The following is a 19,187-nucleotide window of genomic DNA, read 5'->3' on the forward strand; positions in this document are numbered from 1 at the left end:
GAGCTTAGCCGTAACATAAATTATGGACTTTTGTTTAAAACCACAGCAGCCGCAAAAAATAAATATATACGTAGACTATATTCCAGGTGGAATCGAAAGGGAAAACCACTGAAGGGGACTACCCCTTCCTGTTACTGATACCCCTGATGTATACCGAGCCGTATCCACTGAACAGTCTGGAGAAAGACTGTTGTTGGGCCTCCCAGTCCACGGCATTTTCTTATATTTTATTTATGTGCCTATTTCAAAATGATGCCCATCATGGGAATAATTGTATTGTGTTGGTATTCCGAAATTTGCATCAAACGCCGCCATTTGTTTGGCTTTTGTGTGCGAATTCAGAATCTGAATTCACAATGAGCTGTGGCTCCGAGGCATTGAACTGTAATGGCCAGAACCCAACAAGCCAAGAAACCAAGATAAAACGCAAAATGAAGAGAGGGGCCAATTTCCCAATCCGAGTGCTCAAGGCCAAGCTCATTTATGGCAGTTAAAGACTTATTAAAAAAATTTGACCACAGTTAGCAAGACTTAATTGCAGTGACACAATTACGGCCGAAACCCCATTAGATTTGGCATTTTGCGGTTTCTGGGCCACACCAGTCCGACTCTGTGGAGAACTACCCAAATCCCAAGCGAATCGAATCGAATCGAATGCACTCGGGTGACAATTTAATAAGCCAGAAGATTGGACTGCCTCCGGGCCCTTCGGCCATCCTTTGCCGTCCCAATTCAGTAACTCTCTCCATTTCAGATTCCTCGACTGTGACTCTTTGCTAACTTGTTTGCGACTATTTTCCGATATTGCTGCTGTTGCTGCTACCTCTTTTGACGTGGCTGCTGCATTTTACCGGCTCATTTCAACTTGGCCCGAATGCATTTTCCACACAAGCCCAGACAGGGCCGAAAGAAGCAGGCGGAGCTCAAGCAGACAACCGCATTTTAGGTGGGCATGGCTTACAGTCGAAAAAAAGTGACTTCGAAATGACTTCTGTACGTTCTCTGGGATAAGTCCATATATCGAGACTGATCGGGCTAGCTGGAAAGCTAATGCAAACATTTACCTCCCATGCTGACATTACCTTCCAAAGCCAACGATTATTTTCTCTGTGCACTAAGTCTTCCCCTTCTTTTTAGCCATTTTTATGCTGGAGAATGGCAACTTCTTGCTTTATTGGCTTTATTGACTTTTGGCAAGTTCTCGTCTCACTTCGCTTCGTTTCGTTTTATTTCGTTTTGTGGTCAGCTCAGCCCAGCTTCTTCAACTGCGACAAGTTATTTTTTCGGAGAGCTTCCAGGGGGCAGACACTCTAGGAGGGAAGGGTATGCCGGCAGTCGGCTAGCAAACTCCCTGATTGCTGGCTGTGTTTACTCGCTTATAAAAATAAATAAACCCAACACCGCCAAATCACAAGAAAGAGACGGAGGAGCCGAGAAGGACGGCAGGAGCCGCTGGCAATTGCCAGTTGCAAGACCATAAACTGGAAAGTTGTTTGGTCAGTTCTACGTCGGCGGTGGCAGCATTTAGTGTCGAGTGCTGGCTCTTGGGCTTTGATTTTCCCGAGCTGCAGAGCTGTCGGACTGCCGGGCTGCCGGGCTGCGAATAGAAAACTTATGAAAATCACTCAATTTTCTAGATGGAAAAGTGTGTCACCGCAGATCCATGGAGTCGAGTTTGTGGAGCATCTCCCAGATGCGAATATTCGGAGTCGCAGTGTTGCAGAGTGGCAGAGTTCAGCCGACATGCAACCCGATCTTGCCTGGCTTTCCGTTTTGTTTCGTGTTGGATTTGTCTTGTTTTTTTTGGCGAAATCTGGTTTTGCTCGATACTCCCTCTGCTGCCCCTATGTATCTGTATCTGACTCTCTGCTTTGTTTCTGCTTCTGATTCTGTTTCTTTTCCATTTGCAAGCCAAAGTTGAATCATCGATGTCGATATCGAGCTGGCGTATCTTGCAGATACTTTTGCACTTCTCCGCATGCAAATTTGTTGTATATGTTAGCTTGGATTTCGGGGTATTTGGACTCGCTCAATGGCAAACCGGTTTGGGAAGCTCTGTGCGAGCAGGACTCTCCTCAGTGTCAGCCAAAAGCAATCCGCTCGGGTAATTAGCGGCGTAATTAATAAAAGATATTCGGAAACAGTCTCTGGATAATGCCTCAAGTTCGAGTTCATGTGGGCTGAGGAAGCTTGCTTGTGCTCCGGGCCAGGCTTACGATAACCTTAAGCCCGACCTGCAGGCACAGATACAGATTCGGATGAAGATACGGCGACTGCGAAAGTGAAAGTAACCGAAAAAGCCAAAACTTGCACTCTCCGGGCAGCAGTCCCCGATCTCTCAACTCCCGTCTCTTTCGCTCGACCCAGGCCTTCTCTTTCGCATCTCGTGTTGGCCGTCTCAAGCGATTTTAATGCCACTGCCGCTTTTCTTGTCTTTCTCTTAGCCTGGCTTTTGTTTTCGGTTTCAGCAGAGTTTCAAAACAAAATTAAACGCTAAGAATACGAAAAGCAACAAAAAACAGCAGAGGCTGGAGAGAAAAAATGATTACAACGATTTATACGTAGTGCGGGGCAACGTGAGTTCGACATCACGTTTCCTTTTTATTACTCTCGGAAATTTGTTGCTGGTTTTGTTGTCATTTTTCATTTGGGGCTCAGTCCAAGTCCGGTGTTCAGTGTTTTTCTCGTTTGGTTATTTAATGATTTAAAGATTATACACGCTCCACCAGGCGACCCTTTGCTCTCCGGCCCGGCACCACGGGTCCTACCCAATCTCTCCGAGCCACGAAACTTTCGCTTTTTTTACACCTTTTGGCCAGGCCAAGTAAAAAGGCCGAAAGCACAGCGCCGTTGTGTAAGAGCATGTTAATTTGGGCCGAAAGGCTGAAGGTGTTAAAATTGCAGATAATGTCTGCGGTTTGTTGTTTGAGCTCTCTCCGGTCCGGTCCCTCCGAGGGACTCTGTGTTCGCACCCCGATTGAGGGATCTCTATTAGCCGACCCAATTATCCCCGGGTTCTGTGGAGTGGAAGGCGATTTAAGCCTGCTAAGCTGGAAACTTGAGGAAGGGGTGTCGCACACGTCACCAGGTGTTATTAGAACGCTGTTCTGCCACAGATATGATTAATCCGACGTCGTGCCTCATATTGCCCTGCCTCGCGAAACAATTAACTTAATGGGCGCACTTGCGGCGGGGTGCGCGACCCCCTCCAGAACTCGGAACAGATCCCCATAAATATGCAAATCAACCCGCTCCCAGTTTAGACAAAGAAGAGCTAATTCGGACAAAGAGGTTGGCCCGACACAGTTCGGCGTTATTCAATGGGCAAACACAATTAAAACTGGGGAACACGACTTAAGATTGCGACTCGCTCTTGACTGGAGGAACTGCTGTCGCAAAATGTCAAATGTTCACAGCGGGTGCGGGTGCGGGTGTCGAGACGTTTAGGCAGGCCATTAGACAGATAGCGCGCGCATCCGTCAGATACAGCTACAGCTACATTAGCACAGATACAGATACAGCTCAGATACAAGTTCGAGTACACGCGGCATCGATTATTTGTGTTTCGGTTCAAAGGAAACTGGTTCTGCCAGTACCCAAGTATAGTAAAGTATCTCGGTGTCTCAGCGGGCAATAAATGCGTGGGAAATCGACTAGGCAATCCGATGTGGAATTATGGCCGGGCAGCCAGTCAGCCGGGCAGCCAGTCAGCAGGCCAGCGGCTAGATGTGCAATTACAGATAAGCCCGAACTCATTATAATAAAAATGAGTTATTAAAGCCTCAGACACAAAAAGCCCCAGAGCCGGGGACCTAAAACTTTTCGCCGAAACTAGCCAAGAATAATGACCTGGCCGACCGCTGGCTGAACTTTAAATTAGAGCCCTTCTTTTGTGTTAATTTCTTGGAAGCTGTCAACGCGGAGAATTAATTTTTATACCACTTGCCCGGCCTGGACCTCGTTTCCTGGTCGGGACTTTGAGAGGTGGAGAATCAAATCATGCAAGAAATTTGTTACTGACATAAAAATTACCATCATTATAATGTCTAGCCCGTCTAACACGAACACGAATGCCCGAGCACACTCGCAGCTCAAATAGCAGGGAGAGCAGCACATAGACAGTGTGTGGTAATAGAAAATGTCGAAACGGACACTGGCAGAAAATGTTGACGTACCTATTCCTTCAACTCCTCGACCTCCAAAAGAAGCCCATACCCAAAGGCGAAACTTCTTTAAAATCCACTTCAAGCCACTTTGAAAACTTTATCCCCCGAGTAGGGGTTGGAATTTCTCCGAGTGCAGTAACTCGAGACTGACAAAGGAGCGCCTGACCAAACGGAACGTCGGGCGGATGAGTGATCGACTCCGCCGAAGGAGGAAAGAATCAGGATGACGAGAAATAGAAGCTATATAGGTATGTGAATCGCCCGAAGAACTCACCTGCGCATGATGGGCAGCGGCAACGTGAAGCGGCCGTCCGTCATGAGGGGTGGTGGCAGCGTCCCGGGCAGTGGCACCGTCGAAATCACGGACGCCAGCGCCGGAGGCGGCGGCGGCGGGCCACCACTGGGGGCAGCGGGTGGTGGCGGCGGTGGCACTGCCACGGGCACAGGTACCGCCACCGGAACAGGCAGAGCGCTGTACGGCGGCGGGTAGTGCGGATGCAGGATGTCCGGCAACAGAGCACGCGCCAGTCCCAAGGCAGCGGGATGTGGGTGAGGGTGGTGGAGATGCGGGGGCGGGTGCAGCTGTGGTTGCATGGATGGTGGAGGCGGGGGCCGCCGAGGATGATGTGGCGGAAACTGTTGTTGCTGCTGCTGCCGGCGCTCCCTCCTCTCGCGGCGACGTTGCTCGCGGGTCCGGATCTGTTGTTGCTGCTCCTGCAGTTGCTGATGCTGCTGCTGATCCTGGGTCTCCGACTGGGTGGCTGGGCTGGTGGCAAGGTCGTCGGTTTGGCATTCGATGGAAGTGAAGGTGCGCGGGTTCACATTGATAATATTGACACTGTGGTCCCGAACACTTGGTTCTGGACTTGAATTATTATTCAACTTATTTTGTACACTCGCACTGAACACTTTGGTTGCTGGCACACAATTATTGATTTCCACCACGCTGTTGTTGTTGGTGGGGGTATTGGTGTTGCTGCTGTTTTTGGGGGTGTAGCTGCAGTTGACAACGCACACGCCGTTGTTGTTGTTGCTAACGATGCTCGTGGGCGAAGAAGCGACTGAGACGCGATTACCGTTGCTAGTACCGTTATTGTTGCCATTACCATCGTTGCAATTGCCATTGCCGTTGTTGTTGCTGTTGCTGTTGCTGTTGCCGTTGTTCACTTGGATCGTTAGGCTCGGCTGTCGCTGGCAGGACTTGTTAGCGGTGGCCGTTGGCGTTGCTGGCAACACAGCAACATGGGTAACGCTCTTGGCCTCGTCGACGACTCGATTGTCGGTAGTTGCATTGAGAAACACACTGCTGCTAGTAGCAACATTTGCTGTTGCTGTTGCAGGGGCAGCTTCGGTGGCTGGCACACTCACACGCATATTGGCGTTGGCTATGTCAGATTCAAATCTGCTTTCACTCGCGCGAAATTCGGCATAGAGACGCTCGAGTTCTGCCAAACATTTGTTAGGCCGCAGCACGCTGCTGCTGCTCGAGTTGCTTTTGCGGTAGTGGTTGCTGCTGGCGTAGTTGCTACTCGCGCTCGGTGTTCGCGCGCCGTAAGTTGCCGAGAGACTGATCGCTGAGCGAGAGTTGGTGTTGCTGGTGTTGCTGCTGCTGCCCCTGTCGTTTTCGTTGCTGTTGCTCTTGTCGTTGCTCCCGCTGCCAGATGCTTCGCTTGCTGCTCCAGCCGCTCTCTCGCCCGCTCTTGGCTCTCTGCCGGCCACGGCACAGGAAACAGGTTGACTGACCTGCACTGCCACTGAGCTGGTTTCCTCGTTCGGCTTTGTTGTTGCAGCAGTTTCTGCTGATGTTGCTGTTTCTGCTGTTGCATCGCTTCTCTGTTCATTGATAATGCAATTCGTTGCGCTGGAGTTTTCCTCGCTTTGTTGTGATCTCGCATTCGTTGCTTGGCTCTGGCTTTGTGTTTCCGTCGCCTCAGTAGTTGCTGTCTTCTCGGTGTTGCTTAGTGTTGCTGGCGTGAATGAAGCGCAGTTCTGCCAAAGAGAGAGACGAAAAGTCAAGTTTGCATACACCAAATGACAAGATTTAAGTTTCAAGTCGTAATTAATGCTAATTGCCGGGGGATTACCGGCTCCCTATGCCTAAGTCGGTTTCATTTACCCACAACCCCAGCGAGCACTTTCCCGCAAAAAAGGTGACACTCCAGTCACTGGAGAACTGGGAGGGATTCGAGAGGGATCCTGGGGCCCGGGCATAAATGTGCGCTTAATTGAATTAATTAAGCCAACGCATAAACATAAAACCGTCACAAGCAATTGTTGGTGTTGGTTTTGGTGTTGCTGATGCTGCTGACGTCCCTGTCTGAGCTGGGCTGATAAATTCGCCCCCAAGTCCCTTCCAAATGATGTGGGTTAAAAGCCATATATACGACGGGTGTATCCCTCGCATTTACGTTGTACTTCTTCGCTGTTAGTGTGTACCCGCTGCGGGTTCTAATTATGTTACGCTGTGTTACTTGCATTAATTACGTCACAGAAATATAATGTGATTTACTGTTGGCCCCCCTCCTCCTGCGGAACTTATTGTTCAGTCTTGTGCACTGTGATTGCGTTGCTGTTTGGTTGCGAGTTGGTTGCAATCACAGCAGCAACATCATCGTCCATGGAGGAGGGGGTGGTGGTGCCGAAAAAGCCAAACTCATCGCCAGCTAACGGTGCTTGGTGAGGAAAAGCGCGCTGGCAACTTCATTACTTCTTGCCCATAAACCTCTCGTCATGAGCCAGTCATCAAAGCTACGCACCACATCAGTGGGGATACACATATATCGGAGGGATTGGGCGGAGAGCTGTGCGACCCACCATATGGGCAATAACTTGGTCTTAGCCATTTGTCAGTGCTGCCTAAAGTCGGCCAGCCATGAAGGGTTTGACATTAGAAACGGATCAGGCCCCACAAACTCCGAGAGGATGGAAGACTCAAAGAACCAGTAGGAAATAATCTGTAACAGATCAAAGTAATTTCTGCATTTGAATCTCCAGAAAAGGGCTTTTTGAATCTTTTGAAAGGGAAAAAGAATCTAAAATTTGCCTATACCATTCTATAATAAACATTAATAAAAGGTATCGGCTTTAATTTCGATTGATATGGCTGCGGTTGTTTTGATGGAATATTTTGTTTTTTAAATGCAAATTGGTGTTTTTGTTTCCCTTGTCACATCCCATTGTCATATGCACTTATCCCCCCATTCGCTTTGTCATTTTTGTGCGGTCAATTTTCCGTTTCGCTGACGCCACATAAACAAATTATAAAGTGCGCACTGACAACACGGCCGCATGCGAGCCCCTATGCCAGTACTTTATGCCATACTTTATGCATATGACTATAAAATTTAATATGTGGAAACAAACCACGCCCCCTCTGCACACGGCCCCTGCCCCCTCCGAGTTCGATACTGATAGGCAACATATGGCGCTTATCTGCAAGGGATGCTAGCGGGGCACTTAAGGGCCTAAGTGAAGCATTAGCCCTTATCGGGGCTACAATGGGATGGCGGGAGTGGGCTGTAGAGCACGGAGTACGGAGTACGAGGCTGTCAATGAGCTCGATAAGGCGACAGTTCGACTTGGCGCTCCCATTTCGCGCCCGGGTCCCGCAATTTCCCATTGACGGCGCCAAGCAGTTTATGTTGAACCCTTGACATCAAATTTGATGGTGCTCCATTAAGCATCTGAAAGTATAACCCTGGGAGGGGGTTTATGGGGGTGAGCTCTCTCGGCAGGTAATCGCTTTTCTACATGGGCTAGCCTCTAGCCTTTTGAATAAATCTCTAGGCTAGGGAATGATATATTTAAAATAATTTAAGGCCATCGCACAAACTCACCTGCGATATGTAGTCATCCGTAAAGGAGCGCTTTAGACCCAGTCCAGCGGGAACTTTAGCCGTTAGTGGAGCAGCCTGGGATCCTACTATCTCCTGCACATCCTTATTCAGATCCTTATCTGCCGCGGCAGCTGCTGCTTTTTTCGTTGGCGATCGTAGCGATCTATCACATGGTTCGAGACCCGCTCCCACGCCGGCTTTGAGGAGCAGGGAGGCGGGCGGAGCCGGAGGAACACCTTTGGCTTCGGAGGTGGAGGAATACAATGAGTCGTAAGAGGGCGGCTCCTTGATTGAGGCGGCAGCCGAGGAGCACCACTGGGTGAGAGTATTGCCGGGAGGACTACCCAGATAGGCGGGGAACGAGTATCGGTTTCGCCTGCCACCGTCACTCGAAAATCCGCTTTTCCCGAGATAATCGAAGCCAGAAATGGCCGCATCGAAGGCGCTCAAACTAAATGGCGGAAACGAAGGCACGGGGGGCAGGAGCAGGGCATTGGATCCGCTATCCAGGACCTGTCGGTGGTGAGCGAAGGTAGGGAAAAGGTGGGGGTGATGCGATCGGCTTAGGTCCGAGGCTTCATAGCTGCTGTGCGACTTGCGGAGCTGCCGATTGAGTCGTTCGTCGTCATCTTCCTCCTCGGCCTCCTCCTCCGAAGAGCTAGGGACTGGTGTGCGCTCATAAGGAGTCCATAGCATCGAGGAGAGAGCCTCCTCAACATCAGGTGGGCGCTGGTGGGTGCGATACGTAGACGCCCCCGATCCAGTCCCAGTTCCTCCTGATCCTTGCCCGTGGCTGGGTGAGTTGCGTTCAGAAGAGGACATCCTTGGGTGGTAAGGAGCCTCATGGCTTAGCCGTAATTTACTCCAGATGGCTGCATGCCGGAAAAGCCTAGAAAAGAGGAAAAGTTACGTTTAGAAAGCTTCGACTTTTTGGCAATACTGCTGATTATCTGGTGAGAATTGGTTAAGATAGAGACATCGCAAGGGGCCGAATATGGATCCCAAGTGTTTTACCAGGAATGCCCCACAAAAATGAGGATAACATGCATCGAAAAATTGTGTTCCAGGTTTTGATGCAGATTGACGCAGAATCTAAATACAAATCGATCAAGGCATTCCGCTGAAGGATAGGGTGAGAATTGGCCAAGATAGAGACATCGCAAGGGGCCGAATATGAATCCCTAGTGTTTTGTCAGGGATGCCCCCCAAAAAAGAGGATAACATGCATCGAAAAATTTGCTTGCAGGTTTTGATGCAGATAGACGCAGAATCGAAATACAAATCGATCAAGGCATTCCGCTGAAGGATGGGGTGAGAATTGGCCAAGATAGAGACATCGCAAGGGGCCGAATATGAATCCCTAGTGTTTTGTCAGGGATGCCCCCCAAAAAAGAGGATAACATGCATCGAAAAATTTATTTGCAGGTTTTGATGCAGATTGACCCAGAATCGAAATACAAATCGATCAAGGCATTCCGCTGAAGGATGGGGTGAGAATTGGCCAAGATAGAGACATCGCAAGGGGCCGAATATGAATCCACAGTGTTTTGTCAGCGATGCCCCACAAAAATGAGGATAACATGCATCGAAAATTTTGTATGCAGGTTTTGATGCAGATTGACGCAGAATCTATCTACAAATCGATCAAGGCATTCCGCTGAAGGATGGGGTGAGAATTGGCCATGATAAAGACATCGCAAGGCATTGTTTATGAAAATTCCGAATTTTAAATAGATATTAGGAGTTCAGCTGGTTGAAGTTTAAATATTAAAAGAAAACTAAATATTTAATTCAAATACAGTTTCAATGTGCAAGTCATATATTGCTGTATTTATAATTAATAGATTTGTATTTTGGTTTTATTTCCCTCCTTTTAAACTAACCATGTTCGAGCTTTTGGATTTATTCCTCATCGAAAAATAAAACCCCCGACAACGCACGTTGAATTGGAATTGTGAAAGGGGAAATGGAAAACTTTTAACTAAGCAAATGGCTGACAAATTAAACGCTTACAATGCCCCAATTCCAACGGCAAAAACTTTTTAGCCCGGCTCGGCCTCCTCCAATTTGATAAATTGCGATTAAAGCATTTGAATTTTTTGAGGGGGCTCTCTAAGTGAATATGGCCGCCGGGGGCGGTGGCACGGAAGGGGTGGCGGCGAGGCGGGGAAAAACCTAAACGAAAACCCCAAAACGAAATAAGCCAGCAGACATGAAAAACAAGCATCCGTTTTGTGGAAAATATATGCAGAAAAGTTTGCGATGCAAAGTTTTTGGCAGCCTTGCGTCCTGTCTCCCCAAAGGAGTCAGGGAAAACTTTGCCGCAGAGGGAGATTGGGGAGCACACCAGGCCGCCAGTGTGTGAGTGTGTGCGTGTGTAGGCCGTGCCAAGTTTAAACTGGCATCGAGTGGAAGTGAAAAGGAATGGCCTAACTGCCATCGGACTGAACGGGAGACATTGAAACGGAAATGGCTGGCCAACTGCATGAGCGCCACACGGAGAAAAATGTGAGGAAAAAAACTAAGAGGAATGCATGACAAACAAAACCTTCCCCTTGGCGTATTAATTTTCTCCGAGTGCATCGCCCGTGTGGGCCCAGAGACTGGTACAAGTTAAAGGCGCTTCAAGTCCCCTTCGCAGCTTGGGATGGCAGTTTTATGTGTTGCATATCCCGAGGCGCTTGACTGTTCTAATTTTTACTAGCAGGTCCTTGGACCGCCCTTGGTCCTCCACATCTTTCTTCCTTCCCTTGCCCTTCCCCTATCTTTGGGTCTCCTTTCATGGCTTTGTGTGTTTGCGGGCTTCCACCATTGAATTGGTTTCTTTCGGCCATTCTTGCTCTCCGTTCTTTATTTTTTTCAGTCACTGTGTTATGCTTAAATAAAGATTTGTGTTAGTGTGTTTTATTGTTGTTGTTGGCATTGTTTGACGGCGTTGTTATTGTTGTTGGCTGCGCACTTTCCTTGTGTTTGTTTGGCAAGTTTATGTGCCTGGCAGAGCCGGCCTTCATTGTTATCATCCTCAATGGTCGCCATTTCATTGTTGTGTCGAAGGAAGAGGAAGAGCCTCCGACTCACACACTCAGGCATTCAGCCTGAATTAATACGTGTGTGCAACAATTGAGAGCGGGCCGTCCTGTCTGTGCGAGTTTAATATGCATGTTACCTACTTTTGTGAGCTTTTAATTAACAACAAGTTGGCGCTGCGCCTTGCGCAACAAACAAAGAAACAAAGAGTGCAAGCAGCCTTGGGGAGGGGTGAGGCAAGAAAGGGGTGGCCGGGTGGCCAGGTGGCCGGGTGGCGGGCGTGGAAGAAAGCCTTGAAATCTCAAAGGCCTTTGTGGCCGTTTCGCAAGTGTGGCTTTCGGCTCGTTAAATATGTGCACGCTGACCTTAATATTTGTGTTCTGTGTGGCATTTGCAGCTTAATTTTCAATCAAAATGGAGAATTTCAAGAGCTCTTTTTGAGAACTAATGAAGCCTGATGAATGATTCAAAATTTATAGGGCAGGAAAAGAAATTCCCCTAAAATAGCCACAAAGAAAATAAATAAACAAAAGTTTATGCCAAAACGAATACGACAGAACTTTACGTAACAAAATGGGCGAAATTTTGTACAGATCCACTCAATGGAATTATTTGCATAAGATGGCTGCCATATTTTTTACTTTTATTTTTTCTATTTGCCATTTTTATTTGACTAGACGTGCGTCAGTCAATCATGCCCCAAAGAGAAACTTTTCCCGCTGGGGAGTTCTCATCCAGAAGCCAGAAAAGGCGACGGAGACGGTGGCAGAGTCGGCGGAGGCTGAGGGGTGGCAAAAAAATAAAACTCCAAAGAAGCGTTGCCATCGACAACCGAGCACAGGGCCAAATTGCTGCCAGTATGTTTGTAATGCAAACAAACTTTATCTAATTAAAGGAACACGTGTTACACAACGAGGACACACCGCCTCTGCCACCGCTCTGTCTAGGGAGCATCTTCATCTTCATCTTCGTGATCGACACGGACCTCTCCATCCCCAGTTTCATACATAGTAGTATGTATATTCTTGGGACGCTAGCAGCTGCCTCACATTGATGACGAGGCACTCGAAATGCTTTTGATGTCTCACTTTGCATTCGCCGATTCGACAGCTTCTAGCATGCGAGCATGTCTCTATGAGAGGTCCCATCCTTGTGCCAGTATGGGTGTGTGTGCGTAACTTCCGCTTCCTGCAGCCCCAGGCCTCCCCAGGCCTGTTGCCTCCCCTGTTCCGGCTGACTGGAATGCGTCTACGACTGCCTGCCTGTCGAGTGCCTTTTGAGTTGTTTGTCAATATGTAGACCATTATTCAATCAATATATTGACACACATTTCATTTCCTCTCGGCCTCTCCGAGTGCCTCAGCCCCGCCGCCCATAATCCGGCCAAGTGCTAATCGCAAACAAAGTAGTTTTTGCTTGAGTTCCATTTCAATTTCTTTTGACGTCTCACCCACTCGTTTTGCCCCATTTTTATGGCTCGTGGCTGTTTGGTTTTCTTCGCCTTCGCCTGGGCCTTCCTTTCTTTTCTGTTCCGATTCGATTCGATTCGATTGATCCCTCCGTCAGTTTTACGTACTTTGACACACTTCCAAGACTCCGTGATGCCTTTGCCCCCGGGGACTTACATTTCCGCTTAACTATTGAGCGGGGAGGGCCTGGGGGATATGCTCCTAAAATTGAATTTGAAGCCGGAGACTGCTCCGTGTTATTTGCACACCGACCGATATTCCTTATAGTGCGCTGGCCCCATTTTTAATTTGATTCTACGCCTCTTGCTTTGGCACTTAAAAAGTTTTCCGCAGAGCCCGAAAATAGGCAACAAATCCCGACCCGAAACGGGAAACATCACTACTCGACACTGGGGGAAAATAATGAGCGCCTTCGCACTTGAATCACTTCTGAAAGAAGATTTAAAAGTTACTGTAGAAGCAAAGTCCTTTAAATTGTTCTTTGTTTTGTATTTAGATTTTGTTGACCAATCTATTCAGCTGAACAGAGTCATAGGAGGAACCCTATCACAAGTCTAGTTCACCTTAAACATTTTTTCCCACTGCCTGTAAACAAAAACGAATGCGATCGAATTGCTAAATCACTTAAGCCATTCAAGTTTCGTTTCGATTCAGAAGCGAGACGTGGAACAGGAAAATTCTGATAGAGAGATTACTATTGTAGTTGAGGGATTTGCTAAGACTGACTGGAGCTGGAGCTGGAGCAGATTGTAAGGAATTGACTTCTGCTTCAGAGCCCAGTAATCTACATGGAGCTGGGTTTTTTGAGTTTCTGGGCCTCCCACCCCCAAGAGATAAATTCTAGGCCCGTACCCTGCATAATTAAGACTGGCAAGTGCAGTATTCAATTTAAGTTTCTCGGACTTTTAGTCAGGGCTTCAATTAACCAAGTATAAACAAGCTGCTAACTTGGCCAAGAGCAGCGTGGCTAAAGCTCGAAAACAGCTAAGTGCTGCGGGTGTTCTCCACCCCCTCCCTCTCCGTCCCTCCCCTTACCACTGACAACAACACAACTTCAACTTACCATGCAGTTCGTTTGCTTTGGAGCCTTAAAGCTGCTTTGACTGACGGCTACTCTTCAAAGTTTCAAGGCTTTGGCCAAGTTTTTTGTCCTTTCCTTGTGGCGCCGCAGGACGCTGCAGGACGAGAGTTGCAGGAGCAGGACTGTTGGCTGCAGGGGGCGGGGCTGGTGCAGACCCGCCCTAATGCGCTTAATTATGCTAAAAGCAGGCAGCAACTTGCCAGCTACAGAAATGAATATTTACACCTGCCCGGATGCAAATGTGGCGCCAATGTCAAAGCCATCTAGTGAGGGCCACCGACGGGAAAACAACTAGAGGACCACTTGACCTGCCGATTTATATCCTTGCGTATTGTATCCTTTTTTCGGGATCTATCACTGATCACTGGAATATGAACTATTTTAATTGTAATGATGGTCCCTTTAGCCAGCTGAACTCGCGGAAAATTCTCGTTTCTTGGCCAATGCGGAGGTGCCAGCCCCGGAAAACACGAGCTCTTCCCAAGCTGCTCCGGCGGAAAGCGCGAATAAACTGACTGGCTCAGAAGCCGAACAATGGCTTTTCAATGTTTTTTGGAAAACTCAACACGGGCTCTCCGGGCTCTTCGGCCTCCTTTGGTGAGTCTGCGCGTCGGACAGCCTTCTCTCGTAATCTGCACGTGCATGTGGCTTCCAGGAAACTCCTCCCCATCCCCCTTGTCCCCACCATCAATGTGTGTGGAAAATGTTTGTTTACATTTGGCAGAACAACAAGCGGGGACAGAGAAGACATCAATTGGCCTCTGCCTACTTTCGGGCACTGAAATATGACTTCTGCAATCGAAGAGGAAGCTGCAATTGCAACGCCCAGAGGCAGCACATGCAACAAGCTGTTCCGGAAGCATAAGCGGCCAAGGCTAGTAAGAGCCAAAGCCTGAGGCTGATGTCCTGGCTAAAACCGATTCCCGGCACTTGGGCATACCCCTAATGAACTAGCTGATGGGCAAACTTTTTTAATTATCATTAATGAACACGAACAGTGCACAATCATTGGCCAAGTTGCGTCCTGCAATTATTTTAATGTTCGATGAGGTTGCTGCAGCATCAGCAGTAGGAGCTATAGCAGGCGCCGTCATAGCCAATGATTTATTACCACCCCTTGGCCAAGTTCGTGGAGTGTGTGAGGGTTGCCCTCCATTGGCAATTAGATAGCTCCACAAAGGCGGCAAAAGTCAATGGGAGGAGGAGTTCCTGGGCGGTCGTGGACCAAGGGGGAGTGCATGAAACAGCGTTTATGTTTAATGCGTTATAATGGCCGTTGTAAGTGTACATAAGTTGATATAAAAGTTTTATGGCCCGGGCGTGAGCAGCCTCCGGGATCCACATCCGCATTCTCTTTGGCTGCGGCTCCAACTTCGGCTACGGCTTCTGGGACCACAATGTTGTGCAGCCTCGAAAGTAAGCAAATCGATGGCCGTTTCCCAATGTTATCGCACAAATGAAATTTAGATTTAATTCAACTCTCAACACTCTATGGTCAGAAATGAATTATTGACTTTCAAATTGAATTCGCTTGTGAAGATAAAAACACACAATTTATGCCGCAAAGATGCATATTTTTGAGGTTCTACGATCGAGATCGAGCCACCCAATAAATTATTGTTCTCGGACCCATTTATTGAATTACTTTGATATTGCTAGCCATAAATTATGCATGTTCAACAATTTTCCATAATTTATGCGTGCTTCAAAACAATTTAAGCCCCACCCCGGTTCGATGGATATGATTTCAATACAAAAACCTTAGCCGGGGGCCGGGCAAACAACAACACGCTTGAATACCTCCCCGGGAGCACACTGCCGCACTTTGGCCGAGAGCCCACGCATACGTCTAAACGTGTACGTGTCCGTGTCCTTGTGTTTAGACAGTTATCCCGCCATATCTATAACTGCCTCACAATTGCAGCGCACTTGCCGCAGAAAGACCGATAAAAGAATAAACAAAACGCCTGGCGGGGGTTGCCCAAATTGAATTTTGGATACCCTTATGTGATATGTTCTTGGGTTATCCGAGGACAGCAGCATAGGCTCATGTGTCGATTCTATTTTTCTAACATTGGATTTCACTCGAGAAGAACTCTCAATATTATATTCCCTCCATTCCTCCATTTGAAGAATACATATAACTAACAAAGCAATGAGTAAGTCGCAGTTGCGTTTCCACCCTGTCCTCGCAAGGGGCCAAAAGACCCAGACCCAGACCCAGAATCAGACCCCATTTATGACATATGCGCAGGTCGCGGGGCAGTAGGGCAGGGAATGCAGGAGCGGGGGCAAACGCCAGCCTGCAGCCAAACGCATCGCCCAACTCCTTTCGGCAGGCACCCCCATTACCCAGCGGCAATCGCAAAAAATCTTCGGTTTAAGCGATTTCACCAGCTTCGGGCAGAGTTATTCCTTTTGATGCCCCGTGGAAAACGGTTCTATACGAAGCGGAGTCCTTTGGTGTCCCCCTGACAAACCGTGGAAAATAGAGAGAAGGGCTCACTCCTCGACCTTAGGGGATGCTAGGTAACCATAAAATAGAACGTGGGTGGTTAACGGAGGGTGGGTCACGGGGCGTGGGTGGTGGCGTGAAAGGCAAGAATTGCAATAAAACATAAAATTGCTGACTTCAATTCGTTTGCCATTTAGGTTTCGTTTTCCCTTTTTTCCATGCCCATCTGGGCCGTTGAGTGTGTGGGTGCGTGGGTGGGACACATATGCGTGTGCGTGTGGCGGGAGGCGTGTGGCAACCTACCTTCGCCCCTTTATATATTTTATTAGGTTTTATTTGATTTACACTTGTTTTGTGCTGAAAGCACTTCGCCCCCGAGACCGTGTTAGCCTGAAAGTGTGTGTCTTTTGGGGAGTAAAGTCCAGGAGAGGAGGAGCATCCTGTACGAGCCGACGGGTTTATGCATTTAGAAAAAGTTTTTATAAAAACGAACCCCATTTGAAAAAGGAAATCACAGTCGTCGACGATTCATAGGAATTTCTTTTTAAGCGATGGAAAATTTAAAAAAATTTTTAAAGTTTAGATAAAGCGAAATTTAAAATAATTGGGGCCAGTCGGCCACTTCTTCTAGAGATCTTCACTCGAGAGTGGAAATTAACATTCTGCATCCGTATCTGTTGCTTATCTGGCGCTGTTTTTTCTGCCAAACAGAAGCTGGATTCCTTGCTGCCGCCGCTGCAGCCAAAGCACAATTAATTAAGCACGCACAGTGGGAGCACAAAGATTTTAATTAAAAATTCTGCTGAAGCTGCACAAGTGTCGCCCGCCGGCCCACCGGCGTGCCACCTGCCCCCGCCACCTTATCGCCATTCGCAACCTTTGTCCGTGTTGCACTTTGTTCCATTATTTCATTACATGCCTGAGCTGCAATTGTAAGGCTTTCAATTTAAGCCGAAAGCTGATGAACAGCAATCGGTAATTGGTAATTGCCAATTGACAATAGTCGATTGGCCATATTGTGAACGCAGATCCTCAAGCAGGGCCTTTTCCGTACTCTCCACCCTTGACACACTGGCTGGTGGCTCATGAAATACCAGCTATGCTCCATTTTCTTAGCCAGATAACCTTTATCGGGTTAGAGAGAAACCCCGTGGAATGCTTTCAGCTCAGGGAAGCCAATTCTAAAGGCCTGCCTGCGGGCCTTAAGGTGTTAATGAGTGCGATAAGATCCAAATTAGAATATATATAATTCATAATGTTTGCGGGGCTCGCTTTTGAATGCGAGTTGCTCTTTGCCGGCTATGTTTGCTTTGGTCCTTGAGGGCATCCCCTCCTTTCATATCGATTACTGCGGCCGTTTCATTAAATCTTTTTTGGTTAAATTTGTTAAGTTTGCCGCAACAGCTCGTTGTAATTATAAATATTTATAAAAAATAGGGGATAGCTTAAGTTTTCAATCGTTTCTCTCCGTTGGTGTTTCATCTTAAATTTATTAACAAACCCTTTAACAGAGTCTACGAAGGGCATGAAAAACTGAGGAAAACTACAAGAACTCCCTTAATCCCCACACACCTGTGTTTGCTTTTGAGCTTAGCGCCAGGAGCCCAAAGACAAAAACAGCTTCACACGCTCGACTCCTGTTCCTAGTCCATGTCATGCAGCTCCTGTTCCTGCCCTGCTCTGGCTCTGGCTGTGGCTCTGGCTCGTACTCACGGAAGGTCTGTCCGCAGGTATTAGGGTCAGAAGCATAAAACATGCAAAGCTGCCGGCCAGCCTCGCCTCCAATCCTGGCCAGAGGGCAGAAAACGCAGTACGGCAGTCCATCACAGAAACAAACACTCACACACACAGTGGGGATAGAGGTAGAAAGGTGGAACTGTTAACCCGGCCAAACGGGCTTAGACCGGAATGAAAACTAGCTGATGAGTCATGGCTTTACATGCTTTACCTGCAGAAGGATGTTCTTCAAAAATAGGAATTCCCGGTTAATAAAAAAAAATTATGTGAAACTAACATCTTATTTGTCTTTAATCAATTTTAACCGAGTGCCTATTAAAAATGAGTACGAAATCTTCAAAAGTGCTGTCATATCCTCTTTTTAACCTTGGTTTTCAAGTTCTTGGACCCTTTTTCCCCGAAGCTACGTTTATCTGACTCACACAATCGCCTTTGAGGGACTGTAATTAAATACCGTACTCAATAAGTGGCTGGGCAATCTTGACCTGGCATCAGAGTTTCGCGAGTGACTGTACAGTTGAGCTTTCCGGGAATTCCTGTCCTGCTGCGCCCATAAATATGCTACACTTTGGCGCTCGGGCTACCGAAACAGGACTTTGATGTTTTCGCTGCGAGGAGAAGCAGGAGCAGTTTAGATGTACACACTCCCTTGTCATTTGCGGCTGCTCTGGTTTCCGGTTAACACACAACCACACTCGCAGACACGCAAATGCATATGCATACGGAAGTGTTGGCCTTGTGTGTCCGGGTGTAGCTTGCTTGTCCATTTTGATCCCTTGTTAATAATATAAATGATGATTTATGACCCTCCAAGGAAAACCCGCAGAGAACAGAGCGATTGTTGGAGTTTCCGAACGAAAGAGTGAGCTAGTGGGGTCACTGTGGGGCCAAAGAAGTCGGCGACGGTTAGGGCTCGATGGGAAACAGTGGTCAAGGAAATTATTGATCAACTTAAAGATGCCAGGAACTTGTAGCCTACTTGTCAATTACTCTCAAAAAGGCTTTGCTCGGCGAAACCCTCTCAAACGCCCAAATCATTTAAAGCATTTGCAAGCACATTAATATCGAATTTTGCATAGGAAAACAACAAAATAATAAAAATGGAAACCGGTGGAAAGCAAAGCCAAGGGAGGAATAGCTTGGCGCGCTTAAAAAACCACAGGACCTCGGGTTTTGTGACCTAGAGCAGAAACTGAAACAAAAAAACCAACGAAAATTTATGCAAACGAATTAAATTGGCAGGCAGGCAAGAAGGCAGGCGGCCTGGCAGGCTGGCAGGAAGCCAACGAGCAGGAACGGCATAAGGCAGTACCAAAAACAGGACCTAGGATCAGCGCGTGGCCTCCCGCTGTTTGTGTGTTCCTGCCAGAGCATAATGATATAATACATTATTTTTCCAAATTTAAATATTTGCCC

At 47.7% G+C, this 19,187-nt stretch overlaps 1 protein-coding gene across 1 annotated transcript in view; it reads right to left on the reverse strand.

Annotated features, from left to right (window-relative positions):
- Positions 1–14,094, reverse strand: part of LOC6494362 (actin cytoskeleton-regulatory complex protein PAN1) — a 31,894-nt gene extending 17,800 nt beyond the window's left edge. The window contains exons 1-3 of the mRNA XM_001960427.4: positions 13,562–14,094; positions 8,003–8,891; positions 4,441–6,155 (exon numbers count right to left, since the gene is read on the reverse strand). Of these exons, the coding sequence (XP_001960463.1) occupies positions 4,441–6,155; positions 8,003–8,824 (2,537 nt within the window). The 5' untranslated portion in view covers positions 8,825–8,891; positions 13,562–14,094. The remainder of the gene's footprint in view (positions 1–4,440; positions 6,156–8,002; positions 8,892–13,561) is intronic.
- Positions 14,095–19,187: the final 5,093 nt, after the last annotated feature.

The sequence above is a fragment of the Drosophila ananassae genome, chromosome 3L (genome assembly GCF_017639315.1).
Source record: "Drosophila ananassae strain 14024-0371.13 chromosome 3L, ASM1763931v2, whole genome shotgun sequence".
Taxonomy (NCBI): domain Eukaryota; kingdom Metazoa; phylum Arthropoda; class Insecta; order Diptera; family Drosophilidae; genus Drosophila; species Drosophila ananassae.